This window comes from Pomacea canaliculata, linkage group LG12 (genome assembly GCF_003073045.1).
Source record: "Pomacea canaliculata isolate SZHN2017 linkage group LG12, ASM307304v1, whole genome shotgun sequence".
NCBI classification, from domain to species: Eukaryota; Metazoa; Mollusca; class Gastropoda; order Architaenioglossa; family Ampullariidae; genus Pomacea; species Pomacea canaliculata.
The window spans coordinates 21,332,671-21,346,441 of NC_037601.1; the positions used below are offsets into that span (position 1 = coordinate 21,332,671).

General features: G+C 42.5%; 1 protein-coding gene across 4 annotated transcripts; it reads right to left on the bottom strand.

Moving 5' to 3' along the window:
- Nucleotides 1–668: 668 nt before the first annotated feature.
- Nucleotides 669–13,524, bottom strand: LOC112576922. Of its 4 annotated transcripts, XM_025259798.1 has the most exons (3): nt 13,405–13,524; nt 12,268–12,278; nt 10,540–12,091 (listed from the first exon to the last, which is right to left on the bottom strand). In XM_025259798.1, the coding sequence occupies exon 3, from the start codon at nt 12,062–12,064 to the stop codon at nt 11,087–11,089; it is 978 nt and encodes a 325-aa protein (XP_025115583.1). In that variant the 5' UTR covers nt 12,065–12,091; nt 12,268–12,278; nt 13,405–13,524; the 3' UTR covers nt 10,540–11,086. The 4 variants fall into 4 exon arrangements, with proteins under 4 accessions (XP_025115584.1, XP_025115580.1, XP_025115583.1 ...); XM_025259799.1 differs by lacking the exons at nt 10,540–12,091; nt 12,268–12,278; nt 13,405–13,524 and adding exons at nt 669–2,557; nt 4,455–4,481; XM_025259795.1 differs by lacking the exons at nt 10,540–12,091; nt 12,268–12,278; nt 13,405–13,524 and adding exons at nt 5,734–7,506; nt 8,603–8,703.
- Nucleotides 13,525–13,771: the final 247 nt, after the last annotated feature.

Here is a 13,771-nt window from a genome sequence, read left to right on the forward strand (position 1 = left end):
CGGTTAATGTCGCTAGGGATACAGATAGAAGCTGAGCTCAACAGTCTGTTTGGATGCTACTTTCGAAGAGTTAGTTTAGGACAGGTAAATAGCGGCTTCTAGAAGAAACACTGGAATTCAATAATAATAATAATGCAAATTTTGTCAAGCGCATACTCACACTCCTATGGAGCATACTCTTAGCGATTAAAAACAAGATCGAACCATGGACAGCATACGAGGGACAGGAAAACAAATAAGCAAATAACATATGAACTATACAAAATAAACAACCGTACTAAACAAAGAATAACATCAAATACAGAAAATACAAAGAGGAATCAAATAACAAGAACAGGAGTTGAGAGTAACAGGATATGACAAAGAGAAGGGTGTGAAAAAGGACTAGCATTATGGTAAAGGGTGTTAGGAGTCATGTTTACGGAAGAGGTGCGTTCTCAGAGCGCGTTTGAAGGATTCAATAGCGGGTAGGTGGCGGATATGGAGAGGGAGAGAGTTGCATTGTTTGGCTGTACAACAACTAAACATCCTGTGGCCATACATTGACAGGAAGAGTAAAAAGACGATCATCAGACGAGGAGAGGAGTTGTCTAGCTGGAACGACTTATTTCAATAATAATCATGCAAGACTTCACATCTGTGACACAGCACCTTTGATAGTGTTGTAAACTCACTTTATTTTCGGCATGGGGAAGGCACAAAAGAAGGTCATCACAAAATGACGGGTTGGAAACTGCATGACTGTTAGTTCATAAGGTGCGCATGGTAAAAAGGAATGGAACAATTCCGAATGAAAGAGCAGATGGATCAGATGACTTCTTATTGACATCAGCTAAATACTGAGACTAGTCAGGAGGTTTCCCAATCAGCGTGCGACGGTTCTGTAGATTCCGGAGGTCAAGAAGTGGACTGTCATCAGACGTGTCATATGCCATCTTTGACCTGTCACACAAAACAAGGTGTCTATCCTTCTGTGTAAGCAAAGGGAGTTTTCCCACTCATCGTCCGGAGCGAGCTGCAAACGAACCTGTGACTTTCCAAAGACGACTGCAGTAGTCACAGGGTACAGGGCCCTTGTCTCGGTGTAGCATCTCAGTTTTGACCTAACTCAACATTAATAATCTACACAACAACAGATCTTAAGAAAAGAAAAAGCACCACAGCTTTTGTGCAAAGATAAAAAGTTACGACTGTATAATTTCTTACCGGCAGGCTGGCTCAGTTCACACCACATTGTACATAGGATACATGTCCTTCAACTCTCGGCATTTTACTATCTCTCCATAGATAGGTTGACTAAGCCGGTGGTTGTGCAAAGGCGACTTACATTGATCAAGGTAATATACGCGAGCAAGGACCTCCCAGGTCTGTCTGGGCACGGGGGCAGTGAATCCTTCAAAGGTCATCGTTGTCAAAGGATAGACAATGGTATTTCTCACACCATTGGCTGCGGTCGCGTAGTAGCACAAGGACCTGGTGTAGTTGCCGTCACTGGTGTACATAAAGACGTCGATGGAAGGGTAACGGATGCTGGTGTCGTTGGTATCGAGAATGCTAGGTACGCAGCCGCTGTGATTGCGGCCGCTGGCAGTTGGGACGGTGAAGTTTTCAGGACAGACGCTGGGAATGCTGGAGGTGTTGCTAGAGAAGAATTTCCAGTGAACTTGAGACAAAATGCGGAGAGAGTAGCCAGAGATACAGGCCAACACTTGGCGGATCTTGTCCATCTTCAGACCGTCCATAGCAACGTCGATGTCGTCATCCCAGGGAATCATGCCACGATGGCGATAGGCTCCCAGCAGGCTGCCCTCCACCAGAAAGTAAGACAGGTTGGCAGCTTGGACAGCGTTGTCAAACACGCGCCACGTGCACAGCAGCCGCGCCTTGTCGAAGACGGTCATCAGGGGGAGAAAGCGGAAGTAACGAGCCTTGCGCACGGTTGAGGCGTTTACCCACTGGTGCGCATGCGTGAACATGGCTTCGTCTTGAGCTCGACCTTTCAGCGCATACGGGACGAGGATTTCGTGGGATGCCTTTGCTTCAGAAAATGCAATTGGCTCACGGGGGTTGAAAAACTGTATAATGTACATGATATCTGGCATGTAGCTGGTCGGGATAATTCAATAAAATGGGATGAGTAATGCGAAAATTATGATGCACTGCATGCAGACTAGTATCCTGAATGCTCTTTTTGCCATTGCTTCGCCAAATGCAACCAGAAGGTGCACAAAGATTGTACGCTACGTCACTTCATGTCAGCAGCGAAAGTGATGGGTCTTAACGCTGATACAGAAAAAAATTCCTTTTAGAAACTGAAATGGAGAAGTAACCAATGTACTGGTCTGAATGTTACTGTCTAATATGTTATTATTCACATCGTAAGTGTTGATGGATGTTTCATCGTCTTCAGTGGTTCCTGTGTTTAAACAATTTTGGAATGACCGTCTTCTGGAGACTACTAGCGATGTCTGTAAGGCGTCCACATTCTTTTCCGGAGCTTTCCCAAAAGCTTACGTACGTCCTCTTCTTTCTTTGTGTCCATACTTCCGTACATGACCTATAAGAAAACATAACATAAACAGTGCTTTCCTTTTCAATTACATGAAAAGAGTGAGAATGAACAAGATTGAAAATAAATGTTTCAAAAAGAGTTCTTGGGTCTTCGTGGAAGATGAACAGTTTGAACTATATCTGCGTGGTATGGATACTTCTTCTTGACTGTAAAATTTGAGTTTCTTGTATTCCACTATGCTGCCCTTGGGTAACGACTTACCCTCGTTTCCTTACTAAGGTGGTAGTGTAGTTAAGGTGGCTCTTACAGGAGCGGAGATCAGCTTAGCACGTGTCATAAAATAATTATCTAATAAGTTTGCATTTTATATGATCATTTGTACGGTATAGGTATCTGGCTCAAATGGTTCATCGAAACTGTGACCCGTATAATTAGTTTAACAGCTTATGTATAATCAATGTACACACTGCTTACTGTAAAAGTAATGGAATCTGGAGAATTACGTAGAGAAAAACAAATGAAGTTTCATATCAACAAACAGTCAAGTAGGAATCGTGGCATAGTGAAGACGAAGGGAACGTCCACAAAACCGCTTTCGAAATGGACTCCTGGTAAACCAAGCCCTAAACAAGTTTGTTTACCATTATGTTAGATTCGGTATCTTATATTTTAAGCGATTTTTGCAGTAAGAAGAGACAGGATTTGTTAGATCCCGTGTTTTGTTGTGATTTTAAAAATATTTTTGTACGGTTCTCATTCCACGAGCACGCGCTTCTCTTTGCATGTTTCTAAGAAGAAATCATTATTATTTTGTGAAAGAAGCCCGTGTCAACCTTCTGATGTTCCCTTGTTAAGAGGTACTGTTATGCTTATAGAATACAAGTCCTTCTATGAAATGTGAAAACCACTTGTCCAGTGTGCATTAAATGCAATGTTTGCAAAGTTCAGGCTTTTCATAACGAGGCAAATGGTGTCTTGCGTTCCGCTAAGTTTGCCAAAGCTATGCGTGGAGAATGCGAGTTCTGTTCCTTCGCCTAACTACAAACTTATTTTAATGGCCTGCTTGCAGACGACATTTTTGCAGTTAACTATTAGAACGAGGCTGGTGTGTATAAAGTTTCCGGTTTAGACACTTTCATGCTTTACGCTCGCCGAGACCTATGTTACCAAACAGGCTTGAAGGATCGGCTTTCCTTCATTTTGTTTGTGTTGTAGTCATGCTTCGATTTGAATAAACGTGTTGTCCCTTCGTGTTTACGGGTGCTTCAGCTACATTTGAATTGCATATACTGTTAGTTTGCAGCGACAACTGTTTGGATCTGTTGGCTGGATTCCGCTCCGCCGCTGTGCTTTACTCGCGTTGACAACGACTTGGAGCTGCAGTGCATGCACTGAAGTGACCAGCACATTTTTTCAGGTTTGTGTCATAACATATCCCATTATTCTCCAGATTTATCAATATATTCTCGGCATTTTTCTGATGTAACCCTTATTCTCTGGAGTCGTTACCGTTAAACGTGCAGTGATCACCCTTTGCTGACGGAATGCATTCAATCTTCCCATCGTTATTCGTTCTACATCTGTGTGACTATTTCATGATAGTGTTCACCGCAGTCAGTGTGCCTTTGGCTGAGATTTTCGCTATATTTCTCACATTATTATTAAGGCCACAGGAAAAGAATGGTTCGAGGCGATTGTTCGGAACATTCAGGAATTCTGGTCAATGCCAGTACAATGGCGGCTTTGGAGCATATCGGAGAGTTTGACGCTTCGTGACTTTGCCCGGTTAAGAAGCACCTTGAATATACCAAATGATTTATACTATATTATGGCGCCACCTATGTATTACATGGTTACTGAAATGTGCTTTTGTCATGTAACAGTCCTTAAAAACTTCGACAGCATCATTTGTAGATAAGACATAAGAGCGTGGCATACTTACGAACTTCTTCACTAGATCAGGGTTTGTGACGCAATTTATGAATTGCATCACGTCATGACGCCCAAAGGAATTTGATAGCCATCAGCCCGTGACCTCCTGAATGTCTCTAAAGGGAAATAAGTGATATCAAATACGAGTGTTCTCCCATTCGAATCTCCAGTGTTGTCCATAGGAATGTTATTACCATGGGATGGGATGGGACAGCACACATTTGTATTTTCCATGGTAGTCGATACTTGATATTGTAAAATAAATTTACGCTGAAATTTGCAGTTGCGTAAGTGCAACAAAATAGAATTCAGTCATCATCTGCATGGTGCTATGAGAAGGATTTCGAGTCTAAAGAAACGGTCGATGAGGAGGAAAATGATAGTGTGCTGAATGAGCAGAGTGACATAGAAATAGAATGACAGTGTCAGAATGATACTGAATTGTCTTACTTAGATTATACTTTTGAGTGTTAAGTTAATAAATTTTGTCGTTTTGCATGTCTCTTTGTACATGTAGTCCTATTTAGTAGACACTATACTTAAACTTTCATAAATTTATTGATTTTATTTGACCTGTATTCCTTATTAATATTATATAATGGAAATCCCGTTGGATGGCATGGGATGGGATGGGATAGTAAAGTATGTCCCATGAACAACCCTGCGAATCTCTCGTCGCGGGACAATATCGTAAGCCAGTCATCATCAATCATCAATCATCAAACATCAATCATCAATCATCATGCAAAATTTGTACACCGCATACTCTCACTACAAAGGAGTATATACTCTTGGCGCTTAAGTAAAAGAGCGAAACATGGACAGCATAGAGGGACAGGAAAACAATCAAACGTATGACCTATAAACAATAAACAATCATACTAAACGAAGAATAACATCAAATACAGAAAATACAAAGAGGAATCAAATAACAAGAACAGGAGTTGAGAGTAACAGGATATGACAAAGAGAAGGGTGTGAAAAAGGACTAGCATTATGGTAAAGGGTGTTAGGAGTCATGTTTACGGAAGAGGTGCGTTCTCAGAGCGCGTTTGAAGGATTCAATAGCGGGTAGGTGGCGGATATGGAAAGGGAGAGAGTTGCATTTTTTGGCTGTACAACAACTAAACATCCTGTGGCCATATGTTGACAAGAAGAGCAAAAATACAATCATCAGACTATGGACGTGTATAGGGGATCTACGTTCATGATCAGACGAGGAGAGGAGTTGTCTAGCTGGAACGACCGATTTCAATAATAATCATGCAAGACTTGACATCTGTGACACAGCACCTTTGATAGTGTTGTAAACTCACTTTATTTTTGGCATGGGGAAAGTCACAAATGTAGCTTATCACAAAATGACGGGTTGGAAACTGCCTGACTGTTAGTTCATATGTGTATATGGTAAAAAGGAATGGAACAATTCCGAGTGAAAGAGCAGATGGATCAGATGACTTCTTATTGACATCAGCTTGACTGAGTGTGACTAGTCAGGAAGTTTCCCAATCAGCTAACAACGGTTGTGTAGATTCCGGAGGTCAAGAAGAGGACTGTCATCAGACGTGTCATATGCCATCTTTGACCTGTCACACAAAACAAGGTGTCTATCCTTCTGTGTAAGCAAAGGGAGTTTTCCCACTCATCGTCCGGAGCGAGCTGCAAACGAACCTGTGACTTTCCGAAGACGACTGCAGTAGTCACAGGGTACAGAGCCCTTGTCTCGGTGTAGCATCACAGTTCTGACCTAACTCAACATTAATAATCTACACAACAACAGGTCTTAAGAAAAGAAAAAGCACCACAGCTTCTGTGCAAAGGTAAAAAGTTACGACTGTATAATTTCTTATCGGCAGGCTGTCTCAGTTCACACCACATTGTATATAGGATACATGTCTTTCAACTCTCGGCATTTTACTTTCTCTCCTGACATGCCTTTACTTATCCGGTGGTTGTGCAAAGGCGACACACATGTATCAAGGTCATATTCCTGAGCAAGGACCTCCTCGATCTGTCTGGGCACGGGGGCAGTGAATCCTTCAAAGGTCATCGTTGTCAAAGGAAAGACAATGGTATTTCTCACACCATGGGCTACTTTCGCGTAGTGGCACAAAGACCTGGTGTAGTTGCCGTCACTGGTGTACATAAAGACGTCGATGGAAGGGTAACGGATGCTGGTGTCGTTGGTATCGAGAATGCTAGGTACGCAGCCGCTGTGATTGCGGCCGCTGGCAGTTGGGACGGTGAAGTTTTCAGGACAGACGCTGGGAATGCTGGAGGTGTTGCTGGAGAAGAATTTCCAGTGAACTTCAGAGAAAATGCGGAGAGAGTAGCCAGGTATGCAGGCCAACACTTGGCGGATCTTGTCCATCTTCCGACAGTCCATAGCAACGTCGATGTCGTCATCCCAGGGAATCATACCACGATGGCGATAGGCTCCCAGCAGGCTGCCCTCCACCAGAAAGTAAGACAGGTTGGCAGCACGGACAGCGTTGTCAAACACGCGCCACGTGCACAGCAGCCGCGCCTTGTCGAAGACGGTCATCTGGGGGAGAAAGCGGAAGTAGCGAGCCTTGCGCACGGTTGAGGAGTTTACCCACTGGTGCGCATGCGTGAACATGGCTTCGTCTTGAGCTCGACCTTTCAGCGCATACGGGACGAGGATTTCGTGGGATGCGCTGGCTTCAGAGGTTGCATTAGGCAGCGGCTCAGGGGGGTTGAAATACTGTTGAATGTATCTGATATCTGGTCTGTAGCTGGTCGCGATAATTCGATAAAATGGGATGAGTAATGCGAAAATTATGGTGCACTGCACGCAGACTAGTATCCTGAATGCTCGTCCTGCCATTGCTTCGCCAAATGCAACCAGAAGGTGCACAAAGATTGTACGCTACTTCACTTCAAGTCAGCAGTTAAAGTGATGGATCTTCAGGCTGATACAGAAAAAAATCATGTTGTTGGATGTTTTATCCCCTTCAGTGCTGCCTGTGTTTAAACAAATTTTGGAATGACCATCTTCTGGAGACTACTGGCGTTGTCTGTAAGACATCTTCTTGCACTTACTGCAAATAATGACAAAAGATTATAAATAAAGTATAAACGTTAAACGTGAGCAAGGTCACACTTTCAGGTCCATGCATATTCCGTAAAAAACAGTTGACCACTCCTTAGTATGTCACTATATAAGCTGTTCAGCTATATCCTTACATAGCTTGTAAAGGTCTGACTTTTGTATGAGCGGATCATGACCACTTACATCAAATGCTTTTGCAAAGTCTCTAGATATTAGTGTTGTGTAGCAAGAGTGTTTTGGTCTAAAACAAGACTGATTGGAATGGAGAATATTTTTTTAAAGGTGAATTTAGAGGTGTGTCTACGAGTGAATGAGAGAGCTGCTGAACCACCATTACACTTTAAACCTTTCAGTGCAAACATTACGACACGTGCGCTAGGATTTACATCACTACTTGAACATAGAGTTGTTTACACGTGAGTGGTTAGTAAATGAGGGAAAAGGACATTAAGTGATCACATTTGTAGTACCCTGCTCCACAGAGTTATAAATCTTATGTCAACAACGATGTCGAAACCTCGACAAATTAGAGAACCGACTAGACCTAAAGACAATATGATGTTCATCTCCAACAGCCCATTGTAGGTGTGATAAAGGTCCTGTTCGCTGTATATACAGTACAAGGAACAGTGTCGGGAATCACACAAATACAACAATGTCCACTCTAATAATATAGGTCCATACAACACCTGTCACGACCACGTCATACACTGACGTCACCGCCTCACACACGGTGTTCACGTGCATTCGAACACAAAACACAATGATGTGTCTATGGGCTTCTCGTCAGACTGATAAGGAAAAAACTACTTTTTAAAATTTAAATGGAGCACTAACTTATGTTTCAGTCAAAATTTTACTCTCTGATATTTTAATTCACACTTCGTAAATGTTGTTGGATGTCTCATCTTCTTCGCTGCTGCCTGTGTTTTAACAATCTTCTAGTCGCCTCCGTCTGGGGGCTACTCCCGTTGTCTGTTGATGTTCCCCCAAAACTCACGTCTGTCTTCTTTCTTTGTGCCCAGACCTTAATGCATTACCTTTAAAATAACATGAACATAAATATTGCTTTACTTTTGAATTACCTGCTTTCGTCTCAGTGGAGTGATATTCACGTGTCTCTTGCCTGCTGTGACAAACACTATTTCTACAGAATTAGATTTTTGCTGTTTCAGAATGAAGGAAGTCATGTGACTATGTGACACAATTTTTAAATTGCATCACGTCATGACGCGCAAAGGAATGCGAGAGCCATCAGACCATGGATATATATAGATGACCTGATGTCTGTCTGCCGAGACTCACTCTTGGCCTTTTGCGAAGTTTTCCGCTGTCATTCTCGGCGAACCAGTAGACGAGCTGACTTCCGGAGGAGCAGCGTGAAGACGGAATTTAACTAGACTTTTGATATTAACAATATAATTACCGTAAGTGCTTTGCTTTGTTGCACTATTAACCGAACTTTCTACCATGCAGCAGCATAAACCACCTTTTGTGTGTTTCTTTATTGTTGATACTCTTGCAGACTTTACTGACAGCCGTTGAAGTCATTCGCTGAACCACGGTGGCTAAACCGGAAGCTTTGTACCCATCAGAGTCGTTCTAGTAGTTGACTGAAAAAAAAATCATCTGCAAGCAGTCCAGGGATAGAGGTTCGTGATCAGGTTGTGACCTCTTGAATGTGTGTTTGAGAGACACTATTTTAACATGTGTATTTATATTATCTCTTTTATATCACGAATATGTATATACCATTGATAGTACGAGCATGATCTTGAATTGCCCCTGGAGGATCAACAAAGATGTACTGTATTGTACGTACATCAACTATAACAATCCAACTCATTATTAAAACCAACATTGAGCTCATAAGGAAGTAGAACAAAAGCTCAGTCGTCGTCCTGCACACCATTTATCTTCAAAACATTTATTGGACATAATTACAACAGGAAGTTTTAAATCGTCGTTGTCAGTTCATCTTCAGTCCTAAAACGCTTTTACCGAAAAATTACCGTTATCAGATCTGAAATACCATGTTTTCCTTTGCCGTTTTATCTTGGTTTTTTTTCAGTGCAGACGCTGTTGAATATCTATACTTTTCTAAACAATGGAAAAGCCATGTTCATATTATCTACATTTTTATTAATTGTCTTTGTACCAACAGTGAGCAATTCCGTAAAAAAAACCTTTAGTGAATTTGTTGTGTAGGGGATCAGTCAATGTGATGACAATACAGATAGGTCTTGTTTGTGCTCAGTACAGCGCTCAAGCAGCAAAGGTCATTAAACCTACAACAAATGCAAGCAATTGCAATATATCATAGTGACAAGGCAGAACAGTACAAAACATGAAGTGGACGTCTTGCATGGATGGACACGTCATCATCTACACGGACAAGGCAACAGCCGCAGTCCTCTCCACTGATAATTCTCGCTTTGCCAGCTCCACGAGGGGGGGGGGGATGATCTAGCTGCAGAAAGAGGTGAACACACAACTTGCACAGAGATTTCATTTATAATATACGCCACTTCTTATCGTCAGTGAAGAAGTGTCTCTAGACTGATACCAAAAAAGAAAAAAACTTCTAAAACTTTAAGGGGAGCACTAACCAATGTTCCAGCGAAAAGTTTACTCTTTCATGTTTTAATACACACTTTTTGGGGATGTTTCTTCCTCTTCATTGCTATCTATGTTTAAACTTTGTGTCTCCGCGGTTTTGGGACTACACGTGTTGTCTGTAAGGCATCCACCTTCTTTTCTGGAGCTTTCCCAAGAGCTTACGTACGTCCTCTTCTTGCTATATGTCGAGATTTTGATAACCTGCAAGAAAACATGAATATTAGTATTGTTTTACTTTGGCTGTACAATAACTAAACATCCTGTGGCCATACGTTGACAGGAAGAGTAAAAAGACGATCATCAGACGAGGAGAGGAGTTGTCTAGCTGGAACGACCGATTTTAATAATAATCATGCAAGACTTCACATCTGTGACACAGCACCTTTAATAGTGTTGAAAACTCTATTTTCGGCATGGGGAAGGCACAAATGTAGCTCATCACAAAATGACGGGTTGGAAACTGCATGACTGTTAGTTCATAAGTGTATATGGTAAAAAGGAATGGACCAATCCGAATGAAAGAGCAGATGGATCAGATGACTTCTTATTGACATCAGCTTGACTGAGTGTGACTAGTCAGGAAGTTTCCCAATCAGCTAACAACGGTTGTGTAGATTCCGGAGGTCAAGAAGTGGACTGTCATCAGACGTGTCATATGCCATCTTTGACCTGTCACACAAAACAAGGTGTCTATCCTTCTGTGTAAGCAAAGGGAGTTTTCCCACTCATCATCCGGAGCGAGCTGCAAACGAATTTGTGACTTTCCGAAGACGACTGCAGTAGTCACAGGGTACAGGGCCCTTGCCTCGGTGTAGCATCACAGTTCTGACCTAACTCAACATTAATAATCTACACAACAACAGATCTTAAGAAAAGAAAAAGCACCACAGCTTCTGTGCAAAGGTAAAAAGTTACGACTGTATAATTTCTTACCGGCAGGCTGTCTCAGTTCACACCACATTGTACATAGGATACATGTCTTTCAACTCTCGGCATTTTACTTTCTCTCCTGACATGCCTTTACCTATCCGGTGGTTGTGCAAAGGCGACACACATGTATCAAGGTCATATTCCTGAGCAAGGACCTCCTCGATCTGTCTGGGCACGGGGGCAGTGAATCCTTCGAAGGATGTCGTTGTCAAAGGAAAGACAACGGTATTTCTCACACCATGGGCTACTTTCGCGCAGCTGCACAAAGACCTGGTGTAGTTGCCGTCACTGGTGTACATAAAGACGTCGATGAAAGGGTAACGGATGCTGGTGTCGTTGGTATCGAGAATGCTAGGGACGCAGCCGCTGTGATTGCGGCCGCTGGCAGTTGGGACGGTGAAGTTTTCAGGACAGACGCTGGGAATGCTGGAGGTGTTGCTAGAGAAGAATTTCCAGTGAACTTGAGACAAAATGCGGAGAGAGTAGCCAGGTATGCAGGCCAACACTTGGCGGATCTTGTCCATCTTCCGACAGTCCATAGCAACGTCGATGTCGTCATCCCAGGGAATCATGCCACGATGGCGATAGGCTCCCAGCAGGCTGCCCTCCACCAGAAAGTAAGACAGGTTGGCAGCTCGGACAGCGTTGTCAAACACACGCCACGTGCACAGCAGCCGCGCCTTGTCGAAGACGGTCATCTGGGGGAGAAAGCGGAAGTAGCGACCTTTGCGCTCGGTTGAGGCGTTTACCCACTGGTGCGCATGCGTGAACATGGCTTCGTCTTGAGCTCGACCTTTCAGCGCATACGGGACGAGGATGTCGTAGGATGCGTTGGCTTCAGAGGTTGCATTAGGTTGCTCAGGGGGGTTGAAATACTGTGTAATATACATGATATTTGGCCTGTAGCTGGTCAGGATAATTCGATAAAATGGGATGAGTAATGCGAAAATTATGGTGCACTGCACGCAGACTATTATCCTGAATGCTCGTCCTGCCATTGCTTCGCCAAATACAAGGCAGAAGGTGCACAAAGATTGTACGCTACGTCACTTCAAGTCAGTAGTTAAAGTGATGGGTCTTCAGGCTGATACAGAAAAAAATCATGTTGTTGGATGTTTTATCGTCTTCAGTGGTGCCTGTGTTTAAACAATTTTGGAATGACCATCTTCTGGGGACTACTGGCGTTGTCTGTAAGATATCTTCTTGCACTTACTGCAAATAATGATAAAAGATTATAAATCAATGATAAACGTTAAGCGTGAGGAAGGTCACACTTTCAGGTCCATGCATATTCCGTAAAAAACATTTGACCACTCCTTAGTATGTCACTATATAAGCTGTTCAGCTATATCCTTACATAGCTTGTAAAGGTCTGACTCTTGTATGAGCGGATCATGACCACTTACATCAAATGCTTTTGCAAAGTCTCTAGATATTAGTGTTGTGTAGCAAGAGTGTTTGGGTCTAAAACAAGACTGATTGGAATGGAGAAGATTTTTTAAAGGTGAATTTAGAGGTGTGTCTACGAGTGAATAAGAGAGCTGTTGAACCACCATTACACTTTAAACCTTTCAGTGCAAAATTACGACACGTGCGCTAGGATTTACATCACTACTTGAACATAGAGTTGTTTACACGTGAGTGGTTAGTAAATGAGGGAAAAGGACATTAAGTGATCACATTTGTAGTACCCTGCTCCACAGAGTTATAAATCTTATGTCAACAACGATGTCAAAACCTCGACAAATTAGAGAACCGACTAGACCTAAAGACAATATGATGTTCATCTCCAACAGCCCATTGTAGGTGTGATAAAGGTCCTGTTCGCTGTATATACAGTACAAGGAACAGTGTCGGGAATCACACAAATACAACAATGTCCACTCTAATAATATAGGTCCATACACTACCTGTCACTCTAATAATATAGGTCCATACACTACGTGTCACGACCACGTCATACACTGACGTCACCGCCTGACACACGGTGTTCACGTGCATTCGAACACAAAACACAATGATGTGTCTATGGGCTTCTCGTCAGACTGATAAAGAAAAAACTACTTTTTAAAATTTAAATGGAGCACTAACTTATGTTTCAGTCAGAAATCTACTCTCTGATATTTTAATTCACACTTCGTAAATGTTGTTGGATGTTTCATCTTCTTCGCTGCTGCCTGTGTTTTAACAATCTTCGAGTCGCCTCCGTCTGGGGGCTACTCCCGTTGTCTGTTGATGTTCCCCAAAACTCACGTCTGTCTTCTTTCTTTGTGCCCAGACCTTAATGCATTACCTTTAAAATAACATGAACATGAATATTGCTTTACTTTTGACTTACCTGCTTTCGTCTCAGTGGATTGATATTCACGTGTCTCTTGCCTGCTGTGACAAACACTATTTCTACAGAATTAGATTTTTGCGGTTTCAGATGAAAGGAAGTCATGTGACTATGTGACGCAATTTTTAAATTGCATCACGTCATGACGCGCAAAGGAATGCGAGAGCCATCAGACCATGGATATATATATAGATGACCTGATGTCTGTCTGCCGAGACTCACTCTTGGCCTTTTGCGAAGTTTTCCGCTGTCATTCTCGGCGAACCAGTAGACGAGCTGACTTCCGGAGGAGCAGCGTGAAGACGGAATTTAACTAGACTTTTGATATTAACAATATAATTACCGTAAGTGCTTTGCTTTGTTGCAC

What these genes read in the sequence shown, in the direction of transcription:
- LOC112576922 (XM_025259795.1), bottom strand. Translation starts at nt 7,292, where the DNA reads ATGGCAGGACGAGCATTCAGGATACTAGTCTGCGTGCAGTGCACCATA.